A 27,733-nucleotide genomic window follows, 5' to 3' on the forward strand; every position below is an offset into this window, starting at 1 on the left:
CTGACCTCCTCAACAAGACGCCGGCGTTTTCCTCCAGTTCGATTGGACCTACTAGAACTAAATTGTGGACAAGTAGTGCCAGAAAAGGAATTTGCTATTAAGCTACAACAACATAGAGCAGCATCTTTTCGCGTGGCTCCATCTTCATCATCCAAATATACAACAACCGACTCTCTTGCAAACTCGAGAAGCTCATGGCCCTAAATCATCCATAGCTTCACAGTGAAATGACAAGCAAAACAGAGCTTCATATTAGACAATGTAAGTACACAAACCTTGAAATTAAAATGAGCAAGAGTCTGCAAAGAAAGTTGCACTAGGGCAGGACTGCTAAAGTCTAAGACTTGCTGAGCAGTATTCACAGTGCTTCCTCGAGCCATGGCAACCGCCGGCCTTGCTAAAGGATAATGAGATCTTGAAAGAGCTATTGAGATGCAGTCAAGCAAGCGATCTTGAATAGTAGGTAGCAAAGATGGAATACTGAAACAACCACCAATAGTACCAAACATTATTTCCTAAATAAAACCAATCACCAAAAACTATCTGAAATAAGTCTTTTGGAATGTCCTAATGTACCTGGCAGTTATTTGTTCAAGGGCTTCTATAAGTGCGTGGGAAAGACCAGGAAAGAACATAACATCTAAAAGGCTGCGAACATAAGGTTCCATAACAGATCCCATAGCCTTTGCAATGCTCCCAACACAAGTCAAAGCGTCAAGAGAGGGTCTGCCTCTTCGAGGAGCGATCTGCAAATCAAAGAACTGATAACTCTCAGAAATCTTGTTTTGTAAATAAATAAACAGAAGCCAAAATGATCTCCATTCTACATAGAAAATGCATCAGAAAGATAACAGAAATGACGAAGACGACCACCATTTGACATACCGCATCACGTAAATGAGATATAATTGTCGGCATATAGTGAACAAGTTCCCCATCCAAAGCACCAGCCATCTCCCCTAGAGCAATAAACCCACTATCACGTTCAGCTGGCTGTCTTAAAACTGCAAGAATATGATTCATGCATATCTGTAGAAGAATAGTAATTCCCGTAAGGACAAAATTGCAGTAGTGAACTGTAAAAATATAAATTGCACGGTGAAAAATGGAGCAAAGCTCACATACATTCAAATAGTTAGTAACAAACCGATCTCGCAGGAAATGAGCAATGCGAGGTAACAGTGAGGTAATACTAAGGCGAACAAGTCGGTCCTTGTGCTCTAGGTACGTGATAACAATGTCTGCAACTTCTCTGTACCTTGACATCATGAACTCGCCTGTATTCCTGCCCAGATGAAGTACAATTATACATTAATCAACCTCTTTTGGGGGCCAGAAAGACTTGTAGGTGAATTATAATGCCTAGATGATGCTTAATAGCATATTCTGTTAAACCATTTTGCCAAGGTTCAATATGTTTCAGAATATCGATATTGAGGAAACACTTTTCCTATCACCCATGACTGTATATAAGCATCATATGGAATTTTTTCTGTTGAAAATCTAGAGTTTCTCACAATATTTTTCTTTTTTCATTTTTCTTTTTTTTCTGTTAAATTGAAGATGAAACACTCCAGAGGTGGACCTCATTAAACCATTTTTTTTGATAAATATCGCAAATATATTAAAGGGCAAAGGCCATCAAGCATACAGGACGTATACAAATCTGCCTCAAAACGAGAGCACAAAAACAAAGACCCTTACCCTCCCTTAAGTGGTCGCTAGCCACTCAAAAAAACCTAAGAGTGAAGAGGACTCCTCTCCAATATACACCCTAGCCCAACTCCACAAGGTACAAACAAAAGAATTTTTGAGTTTCTGTATATTTAACACCCCTCCCTTGAACGCTAACCTATTTCTTTCCTTCCATACCGTCCAAAAAATACACAACGGGATAGAATTCCAAATTTTTTTCCTTTTTTTCCCCACAAAGGGGCCCCTCCAACTGAATAAAGCCTCCTTCACCAGCTCTGGGAACACCCAATGAACCCCCACAAGGGCAAAAACGATATCCCATAAGGCCCTTACAACCGTACAATGAAGAAGAATGTGATTTACACTCTCCTCTTCACAAACACACAAAAAACAACGGTTCGGGAACTGCCAGCCCCGTTTTTGAAGCTTATCCAAGGTAAGAATTTTCCCCCACGCAGCTTCCCAAGCAAAAAAAACCACTTTGGTAGGGACCTTGTTCACCCAAACTCCTCTATGCGGAAAGTCGCAAGCATTGATAACAACCAGCCCATTATAGGCCTGCTTCACCCCATACTTCCCCTGGCCCCCTCCTTTCCAAAGCACCCCGTCCTCCTCTAAAGAGAGCTTGACGTCCCTGAGCCTAATAAGCAATCCTCTAATCAAATCCAGCTCCCAATCATTGAAGTCTCTATGAAATCTGAGATTCCAGCCACTTGGACCACTTCTATGGTCCCACATCTCATTAACCGTTGCATTCTTGTTGACCGCCATCTCATAAAGCAAGGGAAAAGCAAGGGACAGCCTCTCATCCCCACACCATTGATCCAACCAGAATTTTATTCTAGTCCCTTTCCCTACCTTGAACTTGATATTCTCCCAACACCAATTAGCTTCCTTCATGATTTCCTTCCATGCCCCTACTCCGTATGCTCCCCGGCCTTCTTTAGTTTTCCACCCAAACTCTTCCTGACCATACTTCACCCCAATCATTACCCTCCAAAGATTATCTTTTTCCACAGCAAATCTCCAAACCCATTTACCCAACAGCGCTTTGTTTAAGGATTCAATCCTCCTCATGCCAAGGCCACCCTTTTCCTTGCTAGTACACACCACCTCCCACTTAATTAAGTGCACCTTCCTCTCCAAGCTGCCCCCTCCCCAAAGAAAGTCTCTTTGTATTTTTTCAAGTCTTTTTACAACACTCTTCGGCATTCGAAAGAGGGACATAATGTATATGGAAAGGCTGGCCATTGTACACTTGATTAAGGTGAGACGCCCTCCCTTTGAAATATACTGTCTTTTCCATTGGGCTAATCTCTTCCTCATTCTCTCTTCCACCCCATCCCAAATGGAAACAGCTTTGTGGTGAGCACCAAGGGGCAGCCCCAAGTACACAGTGGGCAGCATTCCTATTTTACAGCCAAGTTCCACAGCCAGCTCCTCAATATTCTCCACCTCACCCACCGGAATGAGGACACTTTTATCAAGATTGATTCTAAGGCCGGAAGCCGCCTCAAACCAAGCCAACACCCAGCTTAGAGCGGACACTTGCTCATTATTAGCTTCACAAAAGATGATTGTGTCATCCGCAAAGAGTAGGTGGGACACTATCATCTCCTCTTCCCCTCTCCCCTTAATGTTGCAGCCTGATAAGAAGCCCCCATCAACCGCTCTTCTAATTAGAATACTAAGAACTTCCATCCCCAACACAAAGAGATACGGGGAGATGGGATCTCCTTGTCTTAGCCCCTTAGAATTCGAGAAAAAACCAGCTGGTACCCCATTGATCATGACTGAAAATTTGGCGGTAGAGATGCACCACCACATCCACTCCAACCACCGCGACCCAAAACCCATTTTGACCAGCACTTTCATGAGAAATCTCCAATTAATGCTGTCATAGGCTTTCTCAATGTCCAATTTACAAATCAGCCCATTCTCTTTTCTCTTGTTCCAGAAATCAATCACCTCATTGGCAATAAGAGACGCGTCCAGGATCTGTTTGCCTCTCACAAAGGCGTTTTGATCCCCTGACACCACCTTATCAAGCACTTTCTTTAGCCTATTCGCCAACACCTTAGCCAATAGCTTGTACAAACTTCCTAACAGGCTGATTGGCCGGAAATCACCCAAGTCTTCAGCCCCTCCTTTCTTAGGAATGAGGACTAAAAAGGTGGAGTTAAGGCTGTTAGCAAACGAACGTTGGTTATAGAATTCCCTAAACAGATCCATAATCTCCTCCTTCACTAACCCCCAACTTGATTGCCAAAACGCAATTGTGAACCCATCCGGACCCGGCGCTTTATCCCCATTCATACCCATTAAGGCTGCGTAGATTTCCTCTTCAGAAAATTGCACCTCCAATGTTTCAGCTTCACTGGGACTTAGACATTTAAAGTGCAGTCCCTCCACATCTGCCCTCCAGCCTGGCTCTTCAGAGAGCACCTGCTGAAAGGCGCTCACTATTCCTTCCCTCATCTCCTTCTCCTCAGTCAACCAAACCCCATTAATTTTCATTCTCTCCAGAGAATTATTCCTTCTATGCGCATTAGCCATTCTATGGAAGAATCCAGTGTTTCTATCTCCCTCCTTAAGCCACAATTCCTTGGACAATTGTCTCCAGTGGGTCTCCTCCAATAAAACCCATTTTTTAAAGGACTCCTTGGCTTCCTTTTTCAGTTCAGTTTCACCTTCAGACAAGCTCCTTTCCCTTTCCACCCCGTCCCAAAACTCCACTTGTTGACCTCATTAAACCATTTCATACAAGAATCTAGGAATACTTAAAGAAAGTCCAACTGGGTAAATCTTAAACTAAAGGCCCCTAGTGTAAAGTATAAGAAAACCAAAGAATTAAATACAGTGAATTAAATCAAACCTATTAGCTTGGTTACAAGGCTATATAAGATTATAGCAAAGGTTTTATCAAGGCATTTACACAGAGTTCTCCATGAAACAATTGATATTTCCCAAGGAGCCTTTGTTGAAAGGTGACAAATTCTGGATGCTGTTTTGATAGCTAATGAAGTGGTGGATGAAAAAAGGAGGTCGGAGGAGGAAGGGGTAGCCTTCAAAATTAATTTCGAAAAGGTCTACAACCATGTGGATTCGGGTTTCTTGGACCATGTGCTAGAAAGGAAAGGTTTCAGGTCAAAGTGGAAATCCTAGATGAGGGGCTACTAGTCTTCAACAAGTTTTGTAATCCTAGTTAATGGAAATGCCAAAGGATGGGTTAAGGGCACTAAAGGGTTAAGACAAGGAGACCCTCTTTCTCATTTCCTTTTTACCATAGTAGTGGATGTCCTAATTAGGATGATGATCAAAGCAAAGGAAAGTAGTTTACTGAGGGCTTCATAGTGGGTAAGGATAGGACTAGAGCATCTCTGTTACAATTTGCAAATGACACCATTTTCTTCTCTATCCCTTCTCTTTATCTTCTTTTTCTATATTTTTATTTTATTTTATTTCACTATCATAAACTTTATCCTTTGTTCATCTCCTTAAACCCTAAAAGATAAAAACCCTAACCCACCTATTTGATTGTAGGCAACCATAGGGTTACCCTACAACACTTTTGGTATAAAAGTCGAAAAGTTCTTGGCTTGAAGGCGTATGCAATTGAGAAGTGTAGCAACTTATGCAAGCATGAGTTCAAAAATAACTTCTAACAATCATGATGTTGCTACAACACATTCAAGAGGAAATTTTTGCTACACTACAGTTCCATCATGATGCTATAATGCAACTAAATAGCAACCTTGATGAAATCACGAAAGTTATTAAAAAAGATTCAAGAAAAACAATCAATTGAAGATGAGACTACAAGCCATCAATTTAAACAATCGCCCTATAGACCACATGAAGAACAAAGCAATTTTATAATGAGAAATCAAAGAAAAGGCAAAATCTTTTAGCAAGATGACAATGTGACAAAAAGGGTATGCCTTGCAAAGGGAGGTTATGTACCATGATCATTGATGGAGGTAGTAGCTTAAAAATAGTTTCCCAAGAGTTTTGTTGAGAAACTAAACCTTCAAACAAAGAAATATCTAAATCCATCTCAAGTAGCATGGGTTAACGATACCTCCATTCCAGTAAGTTTTTTATGCTAGATCAAATTCTTTTTTGGTAAGGACTTCAAATAGTTTATATGGCGTGAGGTCTTACCAATAAAAGCTAGTCATATTTTGTTTGGAAGACCTTGGCTTTTTTATAGAAGGGTTCAACATGATGACTATGAAAATACACACCCCCATACACAATAGGCATGAGAAGATCCTTCATCTATGAAAGAAGTTCCACCAATTAACAAGTTGAAGGAGACACAACCAAAAAAGGTGCGCATTATGCGCCATGTACAAGATATACGTGGAAAGGTACGAGAAAAAATCAAAATCAGCAATAAGAACTATAAAGAGGCATCAAATACACATCAATGATACATTCTGTTTCAAGAAGGTAATCTAGTAATGGTTCATTTACATCTAGAAAGATTTCAACCAAAACACATATCAAAAACTTTAAGCTAAGAAAGCGAGTTCATTTCGGATGCTAAAGTGATTGGATGAGAATGCTTATTTGCTAGAGTTTCCCTAAAAATAATTACATTTCAGTCCAAGATTTAATGTGGAAGATTCGTTTGGCTACCATGGTCATCAAAGAGAGGTAAGACAAGAATTGGATCTTCAATTGCCACCTAATCTTAGCTCATGTTCTGAGATCAAGTATGTTCTTGAAGATCAACTTGTGTCTAGTCAACAAGGCGGATACCAAAAATTTTTGGTGAAATGACAATGCAAACCACCACTGAAAAAACATGGATTACAACAACAGATTTTTAAGAGTTTAACCATGATCTCTATGATATGTATCAAGCATGTAAGTCACTGAAGTCAAGTTATTTCAAGCCAAGAGGAATTAATGGGAGAAAGCCTTCTAAAGTATATTCAAGAAAATGAAGGAAAGGCATAAATAAACTCAAGTAGGATTAGTATTAGTTAGAGAGTTAAATTAGGATTAATATTGTTGGAGACAAATTAGTAGTAGCTATTATAGGAAAATTATAATTAGAGTTATAATAGGTTATTAAAATTTTAGTAGAAGTTGGATTTATTAGAGAAGCCCATAAATAAGATTAATTGATGCAAACCAAAATATTGATGATTAAGAATATAATGTTTTCTTGCATACCTTGCAATTCCCAACAGTGAGATACCATTGATTTTCTACTAGGTGAGACTCCTAAAGGGTTTTAGTGCAACTCTAAGGTCTCTTATCTCTTTTTATCCTTATCTTCTTTCTCTATATTTTTATTTTATTTCATTTCATTGCCATAAACTTTATCCTTTGTTCCTTTTCTTAAACCCTAAAAGATAAAAATCCTAAGTCCATCAATTTGATTGTAGGCAACCATCCTAAAGTTGTGTACATCACAATAGATGGCGGATTTGCTCATGATTTTTAAGATGAGGCAAGTATCATTACGAGTAAAGATTTCACATTTGTTATTTGTTGGTTATACCTTATAGTTCCATGACACATAGTATAACCATTTAAAGAAAAGTGAATTATTCCCAATAGGGGGGTTTGCTAATAGGGAGGAACTAGCCTTGGAGTTGGGGCATGGTGGGGACCTTCAATATACTTATTTAGGTCTATGCTCTTCAAAGAGCGTAGAAGAGGAGTCCTGCCAAAGGTTATTGATGTGAAGATGATATATTTCAAAAGGGGGAAGGCTTACTCAAATTTGAAGCACCTTTTCTTTGCACACTCAAATGATTGAGAGTTGGACATTGTAGAGACTTTTTTCTCAAGGTTACAAAGAAGATCCATGAAGAGGAAAGAGAAAGATAAGATGGTGCGAATGGACGTAAGGAACAATTTTTTTTTTTTTTACCAGGGTGCTAAATTCCTTTTCTAATGTGCATCATTAGGAATTCTTGGTCCATCTAAAGTAACTTTTTTTTGCTTGGAAAGCTAGTTAAGCAAAGGTGTTGACTTTAAACCGGATTCAAAGGAGAGGGTGGTCATTAGCAAACAAATATTACCATTGTAAAAGCAAAGTGGAATCAATTGATCACATTCTTCTCCATTGTACCAAAGCAAGAGTGTTATAACAGCCTGCTTCTCTATGTTTAATGTAGTTTAGGTTCTTCTTTCTACGGTTAGGAAGACTCTTTTAAGTTAGCTCGACTCTTTTGTAAAAAAAGAATGCACAAAGGTTTGGAAAGTCTCTCCTTTGTCCCTTTTGTGGATAATTTGAAAGAGAGTGAATCAAAAAGCATTTGAAAATGAGTAGTAATCGGTTTAATCACTAGATTGTTATTTCCTTAGAAGTCCGACATTATGGGTTATGATGTACATAGTACAAGGGACAATGCCTTTAATTGATTATGTAGGTTAGGTGGGATCTAACCAAGGGCAAAAGTAGTTTTTTTTGTGTTTTCTCTCTTTCAGGTTATGCTTTTCATTACCCATTGCACATGTACCATGGTGTATGGTTTTTGTAACACTATCAATCGATTTTTTTTTCTTACTAATGAAAAAAAAATTATTGTACCAAAGTGGATTTTTCTTCATCAAAATGCGGTTTAATCTAAAAAATAATATGGACAAATGCACACTCATCCTAGTAGGAAATGTGGTAGATAAACATTTTGGTGACTTTGATTCATTATAGAGCAAATAAGTAGTCATTTTTTTGTATTTTTAAGAAAGGGTAAACTTATTTCAAATTGATGTAGTTCGCATAATTAAATGAGTCAGGTATTCTCATGTTGTATGTACACATAGTTTATAGTCTTGTGGTTTTCCACTTTCAAAGTTCCATAGGTTTTGCTTTGCTTGGTTAAGGATAATTCGACTAGTTGGCATCATAATTCCATTGGCAAGAAAAGAAAATGCATACGGAGATCTTTTTTCTTTTTTTTTGATAGACAAAGAAAGATAGTATATACAAATAGCAAAAGAAAAGGTATACCAAAGTACACAAGACGTAAACATCAATCCCCCAGAGGTAAGACCTCAAAAGAAAAGCCACAAAAACCACCCTCCCTGTCAACAAGAACCCAACTAATCTACAAAATCAACCAAAGGCATTGAATCATTTCTTATATACATGCCAACCCAAGCTGAAACGTTACAAAGGTTTCAACTTTTGGTATATGGAGAATAGTTCTTTGTGTTTATTCTAGCGTTTCCAAGGAACACAACAAATCAAGAGCTTTCAAGTCTATAACATTTAGAGTTGATTTTGAAAGATTATCTCCTAAATCTCTATCAGTATGGTCAATGAATTCATTGGAGATTGGAAATTTGTCCTCTTTAAACTTTATCGATAACTTGCCACTAGTTTAAGACCCTTTTAGTACTTATAGTTCTCTACTTCTTTTTTTTTTCTTTTTTTCTTTTTTTCTTTTTTGGGTTTATCACACTTTACCCCCCTAACCTAACTGTTTTGCATATTTAAAATCGAGCAATGTATCCTTCATACTTTATAATTACATGCAATGTACATTTTTGGAGTGACGGTGTTATATTTTTTTACGGAAGGCGCATGTGCTCTCCACCTGACCTATTTAAGTGAGGGCAAAAGGGTAATTTTGCAACCAAAAATAATAAAACCCCTCTAGCCCATCTCTCCTCTGTCATTCATTCCTTTTGTTGAATCAAATCCTATAATGACCACAACTTCTTTGTCTTTACAAATCAAATCCTGTAATAACAACCACAACATCTTTGTCTTTACAAATCAAATCTTGTAACAATAACCACGTATCAATTAATGGTTTAGTGGACAGGGCAAGCAAGAAGATAGAAAAGGTTCCCTTAATTGTTTGATAGAAAATACTTTCTCGGAAAACCTTTCACAATCCAGAAACCTAGACCCTTAACCGAAAAAAAAAAAAAAAACCTTGGAATGTATCTCCAAAAACATTTTCTATCAAAACAAGCACAAATCCAAATGAAACCGAGAAAAATCAAAATTGTAAGAGACTACGGAAGTAATGAATGAAAAACAAAGATGTCCAATAGAAACAAAGACATAATTAAAACGAACACCAATCATTAAGCAAAAAAAAAAAAAAAATCACTTGATGCATAAAAAATCAATTGAAAACTATGTAGATCTACAAAGAAATAAATTAATATCAACAAACCAAATTTCCCCCAAATTTAAAAGGAAAAAAAAAATTAAAAATGTCATAACAAACTGCAGATAAGTTTCCCCAAATTTCCCTCAAATTTTCCCTAAATTTTCTGAAACATCAAATAAAACTCCATTATGAAACAACAAACTAAAACATTACATCGAATTTTCATCTCTCTTCTTCGTTGAGTTTTAAAAAAATATTTCTCCAAATTTTTTGAAACATCAAAACAAAACCCTAACCCTCTTTGTCGAAATTTTTATAGCTACTAAAGAAATTGCAAGACAAAAAACATATCGTGGAACTCCATGTCTTCTCTTCGATGTCTGCTCTTCCATATCTACATTAGCTTCCTTGGATTTTAAGGCTTTAACAGCAATTTGGGGATTCAGCAAGAGGAACGACAAGATGAGAGGAACGAACAACAAGGAAAGGAGGGTTGGAGGGGTTTTGTTTTGGTTGCAAAATTACCCTTTTGTCCTCGCTTAAACAAGTCAGGTGGAAAGCACATGCACCTTATGTCAAAAAATTTATCACTATCACTCCAAAAATGTACATTGTATGTAATTATAAAGTATGAAGGGTACATTGCTCGATTTTAAATTTGATGGGGCAATGTGCAAAACACGCTATGGGTTATGGGGGTAAAGTGTAATAAACTTTTTTTTTTTTTTTGTTGAATGTTGCAATCAATCCCCATTTGCTAAATATTCATACACATATACAAATACACACATTCCCACCAGCAACACTTAGCATTTGTTCCTTAAGTTTGCTAGAACAATTAAACAAGTTCCATGACTAAGAACCATAGTTAAACCAGCTAAAGAATCTCCACTTGCTTTTCCTTGTACAACAGTATGTACCTTTCATAAGTTTATATCCACTAGCATCAATTGCTCCTGTAAAATATAGGCAACGGTCGTGGACTTCCATCTATACAACTAAAAGATCCATATGTATGAATGATCATAATAGATTCCCACCTACTACATTACATTCCTTGGCAATTTAAACCAATTGAAATAAACAAGTTTCAGGTTGAGAGATTTATGGACCAATTACAAACAAGCCAAAACAAACTCAACCGGAACAGGTTTGGTCAGATTAGGCTCCCCAACACAACCCATGTATTCTTACTTAATGACTTGGTTATAAATTCCTCTAAAATTGTTCATTTATGTGTTTTTATATTACCTCTTATTCTCAACACTATTCTAGTATTACAAGAATAATGTTATTGTACTTATATAATATTTTACAAGGAATAGGAATTTCTTTTATAAACAGTGGAAAATAGAACAAAAAGGGCTCTGACATGAGATGTCCTTCAAGTCCAAAAAAAAAAAAAAACATGGGCACAAGGGAAATAAGAAAAAGAATAACCAAATAAACCAAAGACTCCTAAAGAGAAAAACAAAGAAAGCAAAAAAAGGGATGCAAAGAACATATCAAGGGGAATGCAATCCCCACTAAAGTCCCTAGAAAGTGGCACACCCCTCTTTGTCCCAATGTCAACCTCCAGTTTCTCTCTCAAGTCATTCAACTAGTTTACAAGGTTTCTTGATAACATCTACATGGTCCTTCAGCAAATAAACATATGCCTCTCAAAGAACCCTACCTAACCCAAAAAAGAACAAAAGAGCTCCCTCCACAGCTCCATCATATAACCAGGGAAATTTCACTTACCTTAGGCATTCCAACAAAAATCTAATCTCAATTCTAGATCTACCTATCTAGAAGCGATTATAGATTGGTCAAGTTGGCATTTGAGGCACTATTTGAACCACCTAAACAAGATCAATTGCTAGCTCCCTAAATTTTTTTTTTGATTGGAAACGACACATAGATTTATTGATAGATAAAAATAAGTACAAAAAGAAGGATGAGGAATCCTCCCGCCAAAGAAAGCTAAACTACAGTAAATTACAAAAGTCAGGAAAAAAAAAAGGAAAAGGAAAAAGATAATGAAAATCTTAAAAATTGAAAAATGCGATAATTTTTCTAACCATGTCCTCACTTCCATGCATTTGTTTCTTACTATCTCAGATTTAAGAGCTTGATCTTTATCCTCTTCAAGTTTATTCTCAAAAAAATGTTTTTTTCTTCACTGGCAATAAGCACTGCATCCATAATTTGCCTACCCTGCACAACATGTTTTGAGCCTTAGAAATCACCTTAGCCAAAAACTTATACCACCCCCCCCCCCCCCCCTCCTTTTCTTCGAGATCAACACTTGGAAGGTTGCATTCAAGTTCCACACAAAACAACCAGATTCATGGAATTCCCTAAAAAAAAAAATCATCACCTCAATCTTCATGAATTCTCACGAGAACTGCCAAAAAGCCATGGAGAACCCATCTTGGCCTAGAGCTTTATCCCTGCTAAAACCTGACAACGCCTCAAACACCTCCTCCTCCATAAAAGGCTTTTCCAGCCCTATCACCTCAAAGTCTTCCAGCCTCTCAAAAGATAGCTCACTTAAGTTAGGCCTCTCGTCACTGTTGGTGGAGAGCAGAAGCTGGAAAGCTCTCCTCACTTCCTCTTTAATTTCTATGTCCTTAGTGATCCACACCCCATTAATCTTGAGTCTAGCCTCCTTCCATGAGCATTGGCCATTCTATGAAAGAAGCTCGTGTTTTTATCCCCCTCCTTCAACCAAATTTCCCTTGATTTCTATCTCCAAGACGTTTCTTTAAGAAGAACCCACTTTTTTTAATTCTCTCTAGCTTCCTTCCTAGATTCCCCCTTTTCCAAAGACAAAGGGCAAGCACTCTCCTTATCCCAAAAATCCACTTGATTCAAAGCTAGCTCCTTCTGCACCTCATACTTGCCAAAAACTTCCTAATTTGAACTTCTCAGAAGAGGTTTCAAAGCTTTCAGCTTTTCGGCCAAGATAAAACTAGCAGACCCACTAAAATTAAGCCCCTCCCACCATGTCTTCAAAACATTCTTAAAGCCCTTCTCCTTCAACCACATGTTTTCAAATCTAAATGTTGTGGGGACTCTCCTCATCCCTCCTCCATCAAGAAGAATCAAGAAGTGGTTTAACAGCGGCCTAGCAAGAACAGTTTGAACAACCCTCGTAAAATGATCTTCCCATTCTTCATAAATGAGGAAACGATCAATTCTCGATTTAAATCGGTTATTTAAGCCACCGCTCCAAGTGAAAAGGCCTCCCTAAAGGGGAAGGTCCCTCAATTCTAAATCCTCAATCACCTCTGAAAATCCCATCATGGCTAGGGACAATTTACCTCCTCTACTACGCTCCGAAGGGAATTTGGTCATGTTGAAATCGTCTACTGCACACCAAGGGTCACTCCACAGTTCTCTAACTACCCCTAGCTCACTCTAAAAACCTTCTCTATCCAACTTCAACGTGGGTCCATAAACCCATGTAAAGCTCCAACAGAATCTATTCTCACAGTTCTTCAAACAATAAGAAACTGAGAAATTCCCCACCTCCATCTCCAACAGTTGTAACATTGTCCTAAAACACCACAACCAAACCACTCTCCCCGCCCCCCCGAGTTCATAGCCCCCCATTCTAAACATCTTCCCACCCCAAGACTTCACACAATCCCAATGGTCATTTCCTAAATTTTGGTTTCCAACAAACAAACTAAATCCATCTTCTGAGATTTAATAAAAGCCTTTATCATCTTTCTCTTATCTCCATCATTTACCCCTCTAACATTCCACGACAGGATTCGAAGTTTCATCTAACAAAAGCTAGTTCCCCCATGAGCCCCTCATGTCTTACAATAATCACCAAACACACCAATTTCTTCAGCTCCAAGTCAGATCTTTAGGGTTTCTACCCTTTCCTCTTTTTCCTGGTCATCTTCTCAAAATGTTCTCTTCTCTCATTCATTCTCTTAAGAGGCTTCAAAATTTCCCCCTCAAAACCCTCAGTTGGCATTCTCAAACAGTGGCAAAACTGCACTAAACAACTGTCCTTCCAAGACTCCACTACCCCTCCCTCTTCCTCCACTAACCCATCATTCACCTCCTTCATCAGGCAAGATCCACCAACTCCCTATCCATTCCCCACTTCTTCCACCAAAAGCACCCTCAACAGATCTATTGTCAACAAGGAGATCTGCTTTCGCTTTACCTATTTGTGATAGCGATGGAAGCCCTTAATTGTCTTTTAAAGAGAGCAATCTATGGAGGCTTTTTATCAACTTGTCAGGTGCATGGTAGAAGGGGTCAAGGTCTTCCACTTGTTGTTTGCTGATGATACACTGATAGGTTTTTATGGTAGTTGTTGATGTGGTTTGAGGCAATCTCTAAGCTGAGAGTTAATATGGATAAAAGTGAGTCAATCCCAATGGGAAGGGTGGAGAATGTGGAAGATTTGGTTGCAGAACTTGGTTGTAAGGTGGGAAGTCTTTTGTCCACTTTTTTGGGGATGTCATTGGGTGCTCCTTTTAATCCGTGGCAGCTTGAGATGGAATTAAGAGATTGGCTATGTGGAAGCGATAATATATCTCTAAGGGTGGAGAATCACCTTGATATGAAGCGCTTTGTTCAGTTTGCCAATTTATTTTATGTCTATTCTCCATTTGCTAGGAGTGATTGGAATAGATTCAAAGGGATTTTTTGTCGGAAGGTGAGGCTCTAGAGAGAAAACCTCATTTAGTAATGTGGATGACAGTTTGTCTAGATAAAAGAAAAAAGGGGCTAAGGGTGAAGAGCCTTGCTACGCTCAATATGGTTCTCTTTGGCAACTGGAGTTGGCGCTTTGCAAATGAAAAAGAGGCATTTTGGAATCAAGTAATGACGGGGAAATATGGAGAGGAACATGGTGGGCGGTGTTCTCGGGAAGTTAGGGTGGGGTATGATGTAGGCCTGTGAAAAGCAATTAGGAAGGTTGGGCACCTTGTTAGCTCTAGAATTTCTTTTGTGGTGGGAAATGGGCAGAGGGTGAGCTTTCAGAAGGATAAGTGGTGTGGAACTACACCTTTGTGTGAATCTTTTCCCTCCTTATTTGCCCTAGCTACTTCCAAAGAGGCTTGGGTGAAAGATGTTTGGACTATTTCAATGAGGAAAGGGGGGAGGAGGGAGTTTGAGCCCTTGTTTCTCTAGGCCTTTCAATGATTGGAAGATGAATGAGATGGAAAACTTGTTGTGTTTGAGTGGGAAGAGAGTGATTATGGATGAGGATAGGGTGAGGTGGGTGGAATTGAAGTATGGCAACTTTTTGGTAAAGTCTCTTTATAAAGCCTTAGATCCGGACTCATGTTTCCTAATGAAGATAATATGGAACTCTAGTGTGCAACCAAAAGTAAGCTTCTTTGCTTGGGAAGCGTCATGAGGAAAAGTTCAAACTTTGAACCAAGTTCAGAAGAGAGGTTGGGCTTTAGCAAATAGATGTTATTTGTGCCAAGCAAATGAGGAGTCCATTGACCATCTTCTTTTCCATTGCAAAAAGACAAGGGATGTGTGGAGGCTGTTTTTTACTTTGTTTGGAGTGTATTGAGTGTTTCCTTCCTCAGTAAGGGAAACCCTCTTAGGGTGGAAAGGGTCTTTTGTGGGTAAGAAGAGTAGGGCAGTTTGGAATATGGACCCTTTATGCTTGTTTTGGTCAGTTTTGAAAGCAAAGAACAGAATTGTCTTTGAAGGCAGTGTGTTGTCCATGCAAAAGCTGAAAGCTTTTTTTGTTTATTTATTTTGGTCAAAGTCTAAATTGTTTATAAAAGATGGTCCTTCAACACTAATAAATTTCATTGATTGGGTGGGTTGTTTTTTGTACATCTTGTTGGACATTTTTTTTGTTTCAGCTATAAGGGGGTGAGTGTCTGTTTCTTGTACATCTTAAGCCGCTAATTTAGCGCTTTTTTGTAATACAATACTCTTACTTATCAAAAAAAATATATGTTTTTTTCTTAGCCTTGTCCATTTTATCAAATCCATTCCCATTCCTTCCTACCAATTTTTTATGGAAATCAAAAGCCCCTTTAAAGGTCAAGGCCTTTGCTTGGTTAGTGGTGCACAAGAAGGCAAACACAAATGACATGCCACGGTTGAAAAGATCCTACAACTCTCTCAGTCTTCATTGGTGCATCTTATAGATAGGAAGTGGAGAATCGATCGACCATTTTTTTCTACATTGTCCTTTAACATTGGGGCTTTGGCACAAGCTCTTCAGTCTAAGACCTCTCATCCTTCTCTTATACATTTTTTTTTTTTTGATAGATAAACATCAGAATATATTAGAAAAGGCTAAAAAGCCGCATGTATACAGGGGGTATACACAAAAGCCCAAGAAAGAGAGCTGAAAAAAGAGAGGGGAAGAACCTCACCCACCCTCAAGTGGCCGCAAGCCACTCCAAAAAGCCTAAGAGAGAATAGGTATCCTCACCAATGTACACCCTAGCCCAACTCCACAAATTACATACAAAAAAATTCTTGAATTTTTGAATATCTAAAGACCCCCCCCCCCTAAAAGCTAACCTATTCCTTTCCTTCCAAACCGTCCAAAATATGCACAATGGAATGGAATTCCAAGTATTTTTTCTTTTTTTCCCCACAAAAGAGCCCCTCCAGCTAAGTAACACTTCTATAACTGATTCTGGGAACACCCATTGGACTCCAAAAATGACGAGGACAATCTCCCAAAGAGTCTTAACCACTGTACAATGTTACAGAATATGATTCACATTTTCCTCTTCACAGCCACACAAAAAACACCAGTTAGGGAGCTGTCACCCCCTTCTTTGAAGCTTATCCAAGGTGAGGATCTTCCCCCACGAAGCTTCCCAAGCAAAAAAAGACACTTTTGTTGGAACCTTATCCATCCAAATGCGTCTGTTCGGGAAAGCACAGGCTGAGGACCCAAACAGCATTTTGTAAGCACCCTTAGCCCCAAAAACACCATTGCCTTCCCTTTTCCATCTCACAGCATCCTCCTCAGTCGAAGTCTTGAAATCCCTCAGCAAATTCAGCATATTTCCTATCTGGTCCAGCTCCCAATCATTGAAATCTCTAGCCAATCTGAGATTCCAACCTCCTTGACCCAGGCTAGAGTCCCACACTTCACTTACTTTGGCATTCCTATGACCCGCCAAGGTAAACAGCTGTGGGAAAATTTGAGAAAGCGCCTCATTGCCACACCACTTATCTGTCCAGAACAAAACTCTGGTCCCCTTCCCTACCTTAAAATCAATGCTCTCCCAGCACCAATCAGCTTCCTTCATGATCTCCTTCCACAATCCCATTCCATAAGGCCCACAAACTTCCTTAGTCCTCCACCCACACCCCTCTTGACCATACTTCACCCCTATCACCATTTTCCAAAGGTTCTCTTTCTCATAGGCATATCTCCACACCCATTTGCCCAGCAAGGCTTTGTTCAATAAATCTATCTTTCGGATGCCTAATCCTCCCTCCTCCTTAAGGCTACAGACCACCTTCCACTTAATTAAGTGAGCTTTCCTCTCCAAACTTCCTCCCCCCCAAAGGAAATCTCTTTGGATTTTCTCAATCCTTTTTGTAACAGACTTAGGGATGCGGATAAGGGATAGAAAGTAGATGGGTATGCTGGCCAAAGTACTCTTGATAAGAGTAATTCTACCCCCTTTCGAGATGTATTCTTTTCCACTGGGCTAGTCTTCTTCTCATTCTCTCTTCCACCCCATCCCAGGAAGAAGAGGTTTTATGGTGGGCTCCAAGGGGCAGCCCCAAATAAACAGTGGGTAAAACTCCCAATTTGCATCCTAGTTCAGCCGCCAGCTCCTCCAATTCATCCACTTGCCCAACAGGAATTAGGGCACTCTTAGCAAGATTAATTCTGAGGCCCGAAGCCGCCTCAAACCACGCCAAGATCCAGCTTAGATTGGTTACTTGCTCTCTTTTCGCTTTGCAGAAAATGATTGTGTCGTCAACAAAAAGGAGATGAGAGACAATCAGCTCCACACCCCCTCTCCCCCGAAGCCTACAGCCGGAAAGAAAGCCCCCCTCACCAGCCCGTCTAAGAAGGGTGCTAAGAACTTCCATACCCAAGTGTTTTATATCAAAAAATAAACAAAAATAATAATAATAATTTTTCCAACCAACTACCCAAGCCAAAAAACCAAGCTAGTCAAAAATGCTAAAATACAAATACTAACATCCATATTCAACCATCTTAACCAACCTCAGAAGCTCTCCAACTGCAAGCAGAGAGCCATGTATACTGTGTACTGGAGCATTTCTACCCAATCCATCTTGTGTAGCCTCAAACATACGATAATACCTGTCAAGAACACAATACATAGAACTCATTGTCCAAATCAAATAAAATACAAGGAACAAAATATGCAAGCTCAATAAAGCATTCAATGAGTCTGAAACAAAAAACTACAATCTGAAAGTCATCATCATCAAAAACAGTTTAAAGTTCAACGATCAAAATCAGGTCACAGTTTCTGCAGAAACTAATTTATTTTGAACAAGATTGAAACGACATAAAAATAAAAAGCCATGAGAAGAAGATTACTGAAGAATACATCCATTAGTTTTTGGATTGAGGGACACCAAATGCAGCTACTCCAAAATGATAAAGGTTTCAGCTAACTAATAAAAGTTGGCAAGCATGTAACCCAAGTTCGCATGTCTGTTGACTTTTAAATGGCATGAAAGATAGATATATGTCTAGAGCCTCTAAAGTCAGAACACTGTCCAGATTACAGCCATAGATGTGAAATTCAAACAACAGCCTAATATAAGAACAGCCAATGGTAGCATTGAAATGGTTACTTTTTTTCAAAAAAAACAAAGCACTGAAATCAAGCACAATGATTTTTCCCAAATTAGCCTTAAACACAAACTTCTCTTTTATGGATCTCTACAACTTTCATATTATCTTTCTAATTGTAGAATGTATTTCTCTTTGCAGCCTTCTCGCGCTTTACGCCACACATCAATGTTGAATATATCTTCACAGAGAATGAAACCAGACGATGCAGTGCAACTATAATTATATACCTATCCAGAACCATGGAATTCTGTACAGCTTGAGATGCTATTAAGTTTTTAGCCTACACAAGTCAAACATTACCTGAGAACCTCATTTTCACAACTCCTGCTCTCAATTATGATCTTCTAGACTTCTTCATCATACGTAATACAAGAGATGCTATACATTATCCAATCTCCTTAATTGATGCTTCTAAAACCATATGCTCATTCTCATCATGGTGTTTGCCATATGGAATAAGTAAAAGATGATAGCCAACACAGAGCCTTTGTCACACCCTCTCTATATAGGGAACAGAAAATATTATCGAAAGAAGAGCAAAGAAACAGAGGGAAGGATAAGAATGAGAGGCTCCCCCAAGGAGGGTAAGGCCTGCTGCAAACTCAACCATGGAAAGGCTCCCCCATTGGCAAGATCATCAACTACTTGAGCATAGGTCTCCAACCAAATGATAGAACCCATTGGATGTAGATAGCTCATGAAATCCCAGAGAGCATCTATGATCCTCCATTTGTCCTCAAAATCCCATAATTCCTTCCAATTAATATCACCCAAGGAATGCCATGAATTGCATCTTCCAACAGCACACTTTTATTACCCCTTCTTGTCACTAACTCTAGCCCTTCAACACATAGGCTGACTTTGAAAACACCTTTTCACAAACCACATAATTGGGCCACAAGTCTATCTAGGATATGTCATAGTTAGACCTCTATGTTACATGGGTTTGGGTATGGGTGTTGAGTGCAGGTACATGTCTAGGTGTCATATCTTCTGCATCACAAAATCTTAGGATAAGGAGATTCGACTAAGAAGGATCTCAACTATGAGTCCGGGCACTTTTTTTTTTTTGATAGATAAACAACCAAATATATTAGAAAAGGCTAAGAAGCCGCATGTATACAGGGGGTATACTGAACAGCCCAAAACAAGGCTGAGAAAAAAAACAAAAAAGGGGAGAAGCCTCACCCACCCTCAAGTGGTCCCAAGCCACTCCAAAAAGCCTAAAAGAGAGTAGGTTTCCTCACCAATGTACACCCTAGCCCAACTCCATAAGTTACATACAAAAAAATTTTTGAATTTCTGAATATCTAAAGACCCTCCCCTGAGAGTTAACCTATTCCTTTCCTTCCAAACCGTCCAAAATATGCACAACGGGATGGAATTCCATATCTTTTTTCTTTTTTTCCCCACAAAAGAACCCCTCCAGCTAAGTAACACCTCTATAACTGACTCTGGGAACACCCATTGAACTCCGAAAATGGCAAGGGTAATCTCCCAAATAGTTTTAACCACTGTACAATGTAGGAGAATATGGTTCGCATTTTCCTCTCCGCAGCCGCATAAATAGCACCGATTAGGAAGCTGCCACCCCTTCTCTGAAGCTTGTCCAAAGTGAGGATCTTCCCCCACGAGGCTTCCCAAGCAAAAAAAAACACTTTTGTTGGAACCTTATCCAACCAAATGCGTCTATTCGGAAAAACACCGGCTGAGGAGCCACACAACCTTTTGTAGGCCCCCTTGGCCCCAAAAACTCCGTTGCCTTCCCACTTCCATCTCACTGAGTCCTCTTCAGGAGAGATCCTGAAATCCTTCAGAAGATTCAACATATCTCCTATCTGATCCATCTCCCAATCATTGAAATCTCTAACCAAACTGAGATTCCAACCTCCTTGACCTAGACTAGAATCCCACACTTCACAAACTTTGGCATTCTTGTGACCTGCCAAGGTAAACAACTGAGGAAAAGATTGAGAAAGCGCCTCATTGCCACACCACTTATCCGTCCAAAACAGAACTCTATTCCCCTTCCCAACCTTAAAATCAATGCTCTCCCAACACCAATCCGCCTCCTTCATGATCTCCTTCCACAAACCCACCCCAAAAGGCCCACACACTTCCTTAGTCCGCCACCCACATCCCTCTTGACCATATTTCGCCCCTATCGCCGTTTTCCAAATATTATCCTTCTCATAGGCATATCTCCAAACCCATTTGCCCAACAAGGCTTTGTTCAACAAGTCTATCTTTCGGATGCCTAAACCACCCTCCTCCTTAGGGCTGCATACCACCTTCCAATTAATCAAGTGAGCTTTCCCCTCCAAACTCCCCCCCCCCCCCCCCCACAAGAAACCTATCTAGTCTAGCCCAGGATTGGTTATTCCTACCCCCACTCCAAGTGGCAATACCCCCTTGCATAGGAAGATCAATGAGTTCTAGATCATCAACAGTTTGGGCAAAACTTCTCATGGCACCAGACAACCTTCCCTGTCTACTCCTTTCTCGCTGGGACAAAATGACATTCAAGTCCCCCCCTAAACACCATGGATCTTCCCACAAGCCTCTAATCGCCCCTAGCTCTTCCCACAAACAATCTCTGTCTACTTTGGAGAAAGGCCCATATACACCAGTAAAAATCCAGGTCATCCCATCTTCCACATTCCTAATCCTACAAGAGACTGAAAACTTCCCCACTTCCGTCTCCATCACCTCCAGGGACCTTTTATCCCAACACACCAGAATCCCTCCCGAAGAGCCCAAGGCGTTTAGAGCCGCCCAATTAGACCACCTACCAGAACCCAAACTTCTCACCAAACCCTCCGACAGAGTCTGAATTTTGGTCTCCTGAAGACAAAAAAGATCCACCCTCTGACTTCTGATTACTGCCTTAATAACCCTTCTTTTGGAGCTGTCATTGGCTCCACGAACATTCCAACTTAGGATTCTTAGCTTCATTTAAATTCCGTCATTTGGCACCCCCTTACTTGCTCACCACCATTTTGCTTCTTCCCCCCTTCATAGTTAATGGAACACTCTAGTCTTTTCAGTTCTCTCTCAAATTTGGATTTCTCCAGAAAGGTTTTGCTGTGAACTCTTTCCCTTCTCTTACGAATTTTCACCAGGAACTCCATAATGTCCTTCTCCAGACCTTCTGTCGAAAACCCCAAGAAATTACTAAACTTGGCCAAATCGCTCTTCTCCCAACTTAGCTCCCCTCCTGCTTTATTAACACGTGGCACTATTTGATCAGAGCCCAATTCCTTTCCATTATCATCAGTTCTGCTTTTATTGGCCTCCACCAAATCCCACCATTCAACAGTCTCGCTCAAGGGGGGTTCCATGCCCATGAGCATTTGAAGCGGATTTTCACCCTCGTCACGCTTCTCTTCAAGCCCAGAAAGGTCACAATACTCCCCCACTGGAGTCCAACCGAAAAAAGGGGAAAGCGAAGAAAGAGGCTCAGGGATCAAGCATTCAAACTGAAGTGGGACAATATCATACCTCGTCGCTTCCTCTACAAGGGCGAGATCAGTCTTCGTTCGCTCTATGTGTAGGAGCTCTGCCTCGCTCAGCCCATCCTTCTCCCAAAACAGAGAAATTTCAGAGAGTGGGCTTCCCAAGTGGCATGGGCCGCACCTCTGGGCCTCAACCAATAGGTCACTGGGCACCCTCACAGGGCTTTGACCATCGGCTACCAGTCCCGCGTCCGCCGTGGGCTTCCAGGCCTTGGTCCGTTTGAGGTCCACCTTCTCCTTTGGCCCAGAAGAATCTCCAGAGGAGGAGGATGGGTTAAAGCCCTCAGACCCACGAGGCTTCACCAAGAAGCCCATCTCTAAAGGCCCGCTCTGCATAATCCCCTCTCCCTGTGGCCTTAACTGCGGCCCACTAAGCCCACGATAACACTCCATGGATCGCCCCGACCCAGGAGTCAACCTTCGCGTCCCATCCGCAGACTGCGTCTACTCCTCAAGGCCTCAGCCCCCTTCAGCCTCCCTCACACGCTTGCCCTCACGTGGCTGGAACTCACCCTCTACCTCTCCATATGTTACGAGGGGTTTTCCTTTCTCAACGGTCGGCATCACACGCAGCGTCGGCCTAGTCTCCCACCACAGGGTTAGGGAATAGCACATATTCTCGACCCATATTTCCACCCTATTAGGGATTTTCTCCTCTTTTATCCTTACCCGAATTCTAGCCCACTGCAACTCTTCCATCCTCTCCGTTTTAGCATCTATGTCCAAAAAACCCCCGCACCCCTCTCCTATCTTGCATAGAGTGTCCCGATTCCATAGAGAAATGGGAAGACCCACCATCCTTACCCAGGCCTCTCTTTCTTGCTCTTCCTCCATCAAGCATCCCGTCATTTGGCTCCATTTCTCCAGTCGCATGACGAAGCCACCGACCGATATTTCCCCATCATCTAGGGCTTTCTCAGCTTCTGTTATCATCTCAAATTCCAGTAATGCCTTGCCGTCTTCCAATTTGGCCAAGCCTAAATCGCCCTTTAACCCCCACAATTTTGCCATTTGGGTCCCCCAGCTTCATAAATCTTCCCCCCCTCCTAGCATTGGGTTCCAACTACCGACAAGGCAATGGGCCAGCTTCTCCAAGTTCACACATAAAGCTCTGTTATCCACTTTCACCCTAGCCACCTCTTCTCCGGTGTTGCGGTTCTGCTTGACCACCTCCGCAAAGGATTTTTCCAACATGGGTATCCAAAATTTGTCCTTGTCCTTCTGTCTCACTTGCCCGCCTGGAATAGACTCCATCTCTCGCAGCGCCTCCACCATGAGGGTCCAACCCCCTTTTGCTCCTTTGCCTCTGGGTATAAAGATACTAAACCTCTTCTTTTCCCAATCTGTAACCCCCAGGCGAAGGAAACATCCCCCCTTGTTTTCGCCGCGCACTAAAGAGAAATATCTCCCATTCTCTTGCCAACGTTTCTCCCAGTGGCCAGTCCTCATGTCCTTTGAACAAAAGACCAGGCCTTCAATGAGCGGCCCTAAACTTGTCGGCCCCAACTTAATCCAAGAAGAGACACCTCCCTTTCTTTCCACTATAAAGATTTGCATCCTACCCTTCTTCTTCTCTTTCTCGACCTCAAAAGTCTTCGACTCTACCCCAAAACTCCTCTTCCGACCCCCTGACTGGAGATAACCCGCTGAGTCCCCATTCGCACCTTGGATCCAGCTTTCTTCTCCATCTCTCTCACTCACTCTCTCTCTAGGTCTTTCTCTCTCCTCCATCCAACTATGAGTCCGGGTACTTGGATGCGACATTAATTAAAAATAAATTTAAAACTAAACATAAGCATAGTAAGATAAGTATAGTTATTTATAATATTAAAAGGTTAACTGTAATTGGAGAATATATTTATATATCTTTTCTACTTTACTAAGAAGTTAAGCTTATGTTGCTTTGATGGTACTGCTAGTTGTTGTATATGAAAAACCTGTTTATTTTAATAGGATGCTAAGAAAAATATTTAAGATAATATTATACTTGCAAACTTTTATTAGTTTAAAATTTTAAAAATTTACATTGATTTTGTAATAAAAATTTTCTAATATTTGAATTTTTATATTAATTATTTTTTATAGGAAAATAAAGATTATATTAAAAGAACACCAAAAAGAGTGCACTAAAGTACATAGGAAGTTCCTATCAAAAAAAAAAGTACATAAGAAGTAAATAATGGTCACCAAAAGACGCCAGGAAAGGGAAAGGGACAAACAAAAAAACTACTATCTTCCTTAACGAGAACTCAACCAATCAATGAAGTCATATAAGGACATTGGGCTTCAATTATGTATGACTTGGTCAAAGACAACAAGTTATAAATGAACAAGCTTTTTAGTATTTGGCAAGATAGCTCCTTGTTTTCAAACAATCTTCTATTTCTCTACTTCAAATTGCCCAAAAAAGGCACAAAAGAGCTCCTCCTCACACCTTTTTTTGTTCCAATAAAGCACTCATGTCATCCTAACAAGGTCTCTTTACGAAACAAGATAACACCCAAGATACATTGAAAAGAGAATAAAAGTTGCCACAAAACACTTTGTCGCAATGTAGCAGGATGGGATCAATTGACTCCTCCTAGATATGACAAAAGGAAGTATCTATTAGCTAGCAACTGCCCTCTCCTTTGAAGCTAATCTAAAGTCAAAGCTTTAGCCCACAACGCTTCCCAAGTAAAAAAGCTCACCTTAGGTGGAACCTATGAGTTCCAAACAACACCTTCTAGAAAAAGGGTTGAACTCCTAGGCTCTAAGAAAGTGTAATGAGACTTCACAAAGAAGGAACCGTTCTTTATCTCCAACCAAATCACCGAACCTTCTCCTTCCCCATTCACCACTTGAAGCCTCAAAAGCAAACACCCCACAATCTCAATCTTCTAATCCTTTAGATGTCTAAAGAAGAAGCTAAAAGTCCAACAACCCTTAATATCATACTGATTCCACAAATCCGCCACCCACACCTCCTTTGAACTAGCTAAGGTAAATAAGGAGGAAAAAGAAACACACAAAGGCTCATTAATACACCACTTATCCTTTTAAAACTTTACCCACCCACCTTTGCCCATAGAAAAGGGCACTCTACTTATAACAATCTCCTATAATTTCCTCATGGCTTTCCATAACTCAACCCTATACCTATCACCACTATTTTAAAAACTGGACCGAGCCAGCCGGTTCAACCGGTCAAACCATCACCCGTACCCTAGTCCAATCTGATTGAGCTTTTGAGCAAGAAAGGGCTTTAAACCAGCATTAAACTGGATTGTGAGGATGGTTTTTGTTGGATTTTTTCAGGAGTGTATGGGCCCACTATGAAGGTGGAGAGAGAAGATTTTTTGAGTAAGCTGAGGGCCATTAGACGTTTGTGGAATGTGCTGTGGTGTGTGGCAGGAGACTTCAACATGATAAGATTCCCTTCTGAGTGTAGTAAAGGAGGTCACCTGTCCCCGACAATGAGGAGATTCTCAGAGGTGGTCGAGGATTTAGAACTAAGGGACTTGCCTCTTCAAGGGGGGTTGTTCACGTGGAGTGGAGGTTTTAATAATCGGTTAAAGTCGAGAATTGATCGGTTCCTCATTTCTGAAGATTGGGAAATACATTTTAAGGGGACCATTCAAGTTGTTTTGGCTAAGCCGGTTTCTGATCACTCTCCAATTCTTCTTGATGGGGGAGGGATGAGGAGAGGGCCCACGCCTTTTAGATTTGAGAATATGTGGCTGAAGGGGGAGGTCTTTAAAGTGGTGTTGAGAAAGTGGTGGGAGGGGATTCAAGTTAGTGAGTCAGCCAGCTTCATTTTGATTGAAAAATTGAAGGCATTAAAACCGATTATGTGAAGTTGGAATAAAAAGGTTTTTTGTCAAATTGTTACTAAGAAGCAGAGTGTTTGGAATTTAATGGACTTTTGGAATAAGGAAGAGAGTGTTCACTCTTTGTCTTTGGAAGAAGAAGAAGCTAGGAAGGAGGCAAGAGAGATGTACAAAAAGTGGGTTCTTTTAGAAGAAGTGTCGTGGATGCAGAAGTCTAGGGAAATTTGGCTGAAGGAGGGGGATAGAAACACAAGGTCTTTTCATTAGATGGCTAATGCTCATAGAAGAAGGAATCAGTTGACTAGAGTAAAAGTGAATGGGAGGTGGTTCACTGAGGAGAGTGAAATCAAAGAGGAGGTGAGCAGAGCTTTCCAAGGTCTATTGGCAGATCCCGGTGATTGGAAGCCCAGTTTAGATGGGTTGAATTTGAGAGGCTTGATGAGTTGGATGTGGAGGGGCTGGAGAAGCCTTTCTCGGAGGAGGAGGTTTTTGGTGCCCTGTCAAGTTTTTGCGAAGAAAAAGTGTCAGGTCCTGACGGTTACTCAATGGCTTTCTGGCAGTTTTCTTGAGATTTTGTAAAGGAGGAGGTAATGAACTTTTTAAGATAGTTCCATGAGACTGGGAGATTTGTTAGAAGTCTGAATGTAACCTTTCTAATGTTGATTCCTAAGAAAGGGGGGGTTGAGGACTTGAAGGATTTTAGGCCAATTAGCTTGATGGGAGAGTTGTACAAGTGGTTAGCTAAGGTGCTGGCTAACAGAATGAAGGGAGTGTTAGCTAAGGTGATCTCAACGTCTCAAAATGCTTTTGTAGAGGGGCGGTAGATTATGGATGCAGTGCTAATTGCTAATGAAGCAATAGACTCCATTTTGAAAAGCAATAGAGGGGTGATTCTTTGCAAATTAGACATTGAGAAAGCCTATGATCACGTGGACTGGTCATTTCTTTTAGCGGTGTTGGAGAAGATGGGGTTTGGGGAAAGGTGGTGTAGATGGATAAAGTGGTGTTTATCCACTGTCAGGTTTTCAGTTATGGTGAATGGAAGCCCTGCTGGATTTTTCCAGAGCTCAAGGGGGTTAAGGCAAGGAGACCCCCTTTCGTCTTACTTATTCGTAGTTGTGATGGAGGCTTTTAGTTGTATGCTGAAGAGAGCAGTTTCTGGAGGTTTTTTGTCGCCTTGTTCGGTTCGAGGAAGAAGGGGTGAAGGGGTCCAGGTCTCTCATTTGTTGTTTGTTGATGACACATTGATTTTTTGTGAGGCAAAGGAGGAGCAGTTGATGTATTTGTGTTGGTTGTTAATGTGGTTTGAGGCAATTTCAGGGTTAAGAGCAAATCTAGAAAAAAAGTGAACTGATTCCGATTGGTAGAGTTGAGAATGTGGAAGAGTTGGCTGATGAGTTCAGTTATAAGGTGGGAAAATTGCCCTCCACCTACTTAGAAATGTCGTTAGGGGCTCCTTTTAAATCTGCTGCCGCTTGGGATGGAATAGTAGAAAGATTCCGAAAGAGATTGGCCATGTGGAAACGTCAGTACATTTCAAAAGGGGGGAGGATTACCTTAATTCGAAGTACCTTGTCCAATTTGCCGATCTATTTTATATTTATTTTCCAACTACCTAGGGTGGTTAGAATGAGATTGGAGCAGAGTCAAAGGGATTTTCTGTGGGGTGGTGGGGCTCTTAAGCAAAAACCGCATTTAGTAAGGTGGTCGATTATGTGTGTAGACAAAAGAAAAGGAGGGTTGGGGGTTAAGAGTCTTGGGACTTTTGGCTCTTCTTGGCAAGTGGGTTTGGCGCTTTGCAAATGAAAGAAAGGCCCTTTGAAA

The 27,733-nt window shown here is 40.4% G+C and overlaps 1 protein-coding gene across 1 annotated transcript in view; it reads right to left on the bottom strand.

Moving 5' to 3' along the window:
- The window catches only part of LOC100249713 (serine/threonine-protein kinase TOR), a 129,935-nt gene that overhangs the window by 77,411 nt on the left and 24,791 nt on the right, over positions 1-27,733 (bottom strand). Inside the window, exons 5-10 of the mRNA XM_002275555.5 lie at positions 17,983-18,081; positions 1,126-1,285; positions 886-1,029; positions 577-746; positions 276-480; positions 6-200 (exon numbers count right to left, since the gene is read on the bottom strand). Coding sequence (XP_002275591.2) covers positions 6-200; positions 276-480; positions 577-746; positions 886-1,029; positions 1,126-1,285; positions 17,983-18,081 — 973 coding nt within the window. The remainder of the gene's footprint in view (positions 1-5; positions 201-275; positions 481-576; positions 747-885; positions 1,030-1,125; positions 1,286-17,982; positions 18,082-27,733) is intronic.

This window comes from Vitis vinifera, chromosome 3 (assembly GCF_030704535.1).
Source record: "Vitis vinifera cultivar Pinot Noir 40024 chromosome 3, ASM3070453v1".
Lineage (NCBI taxonomy): Eukaryota > Viridiplantae > Streptophyta > Magnoliopsida > Vitales > Vitaceae > Vitis > Vitis vinifera.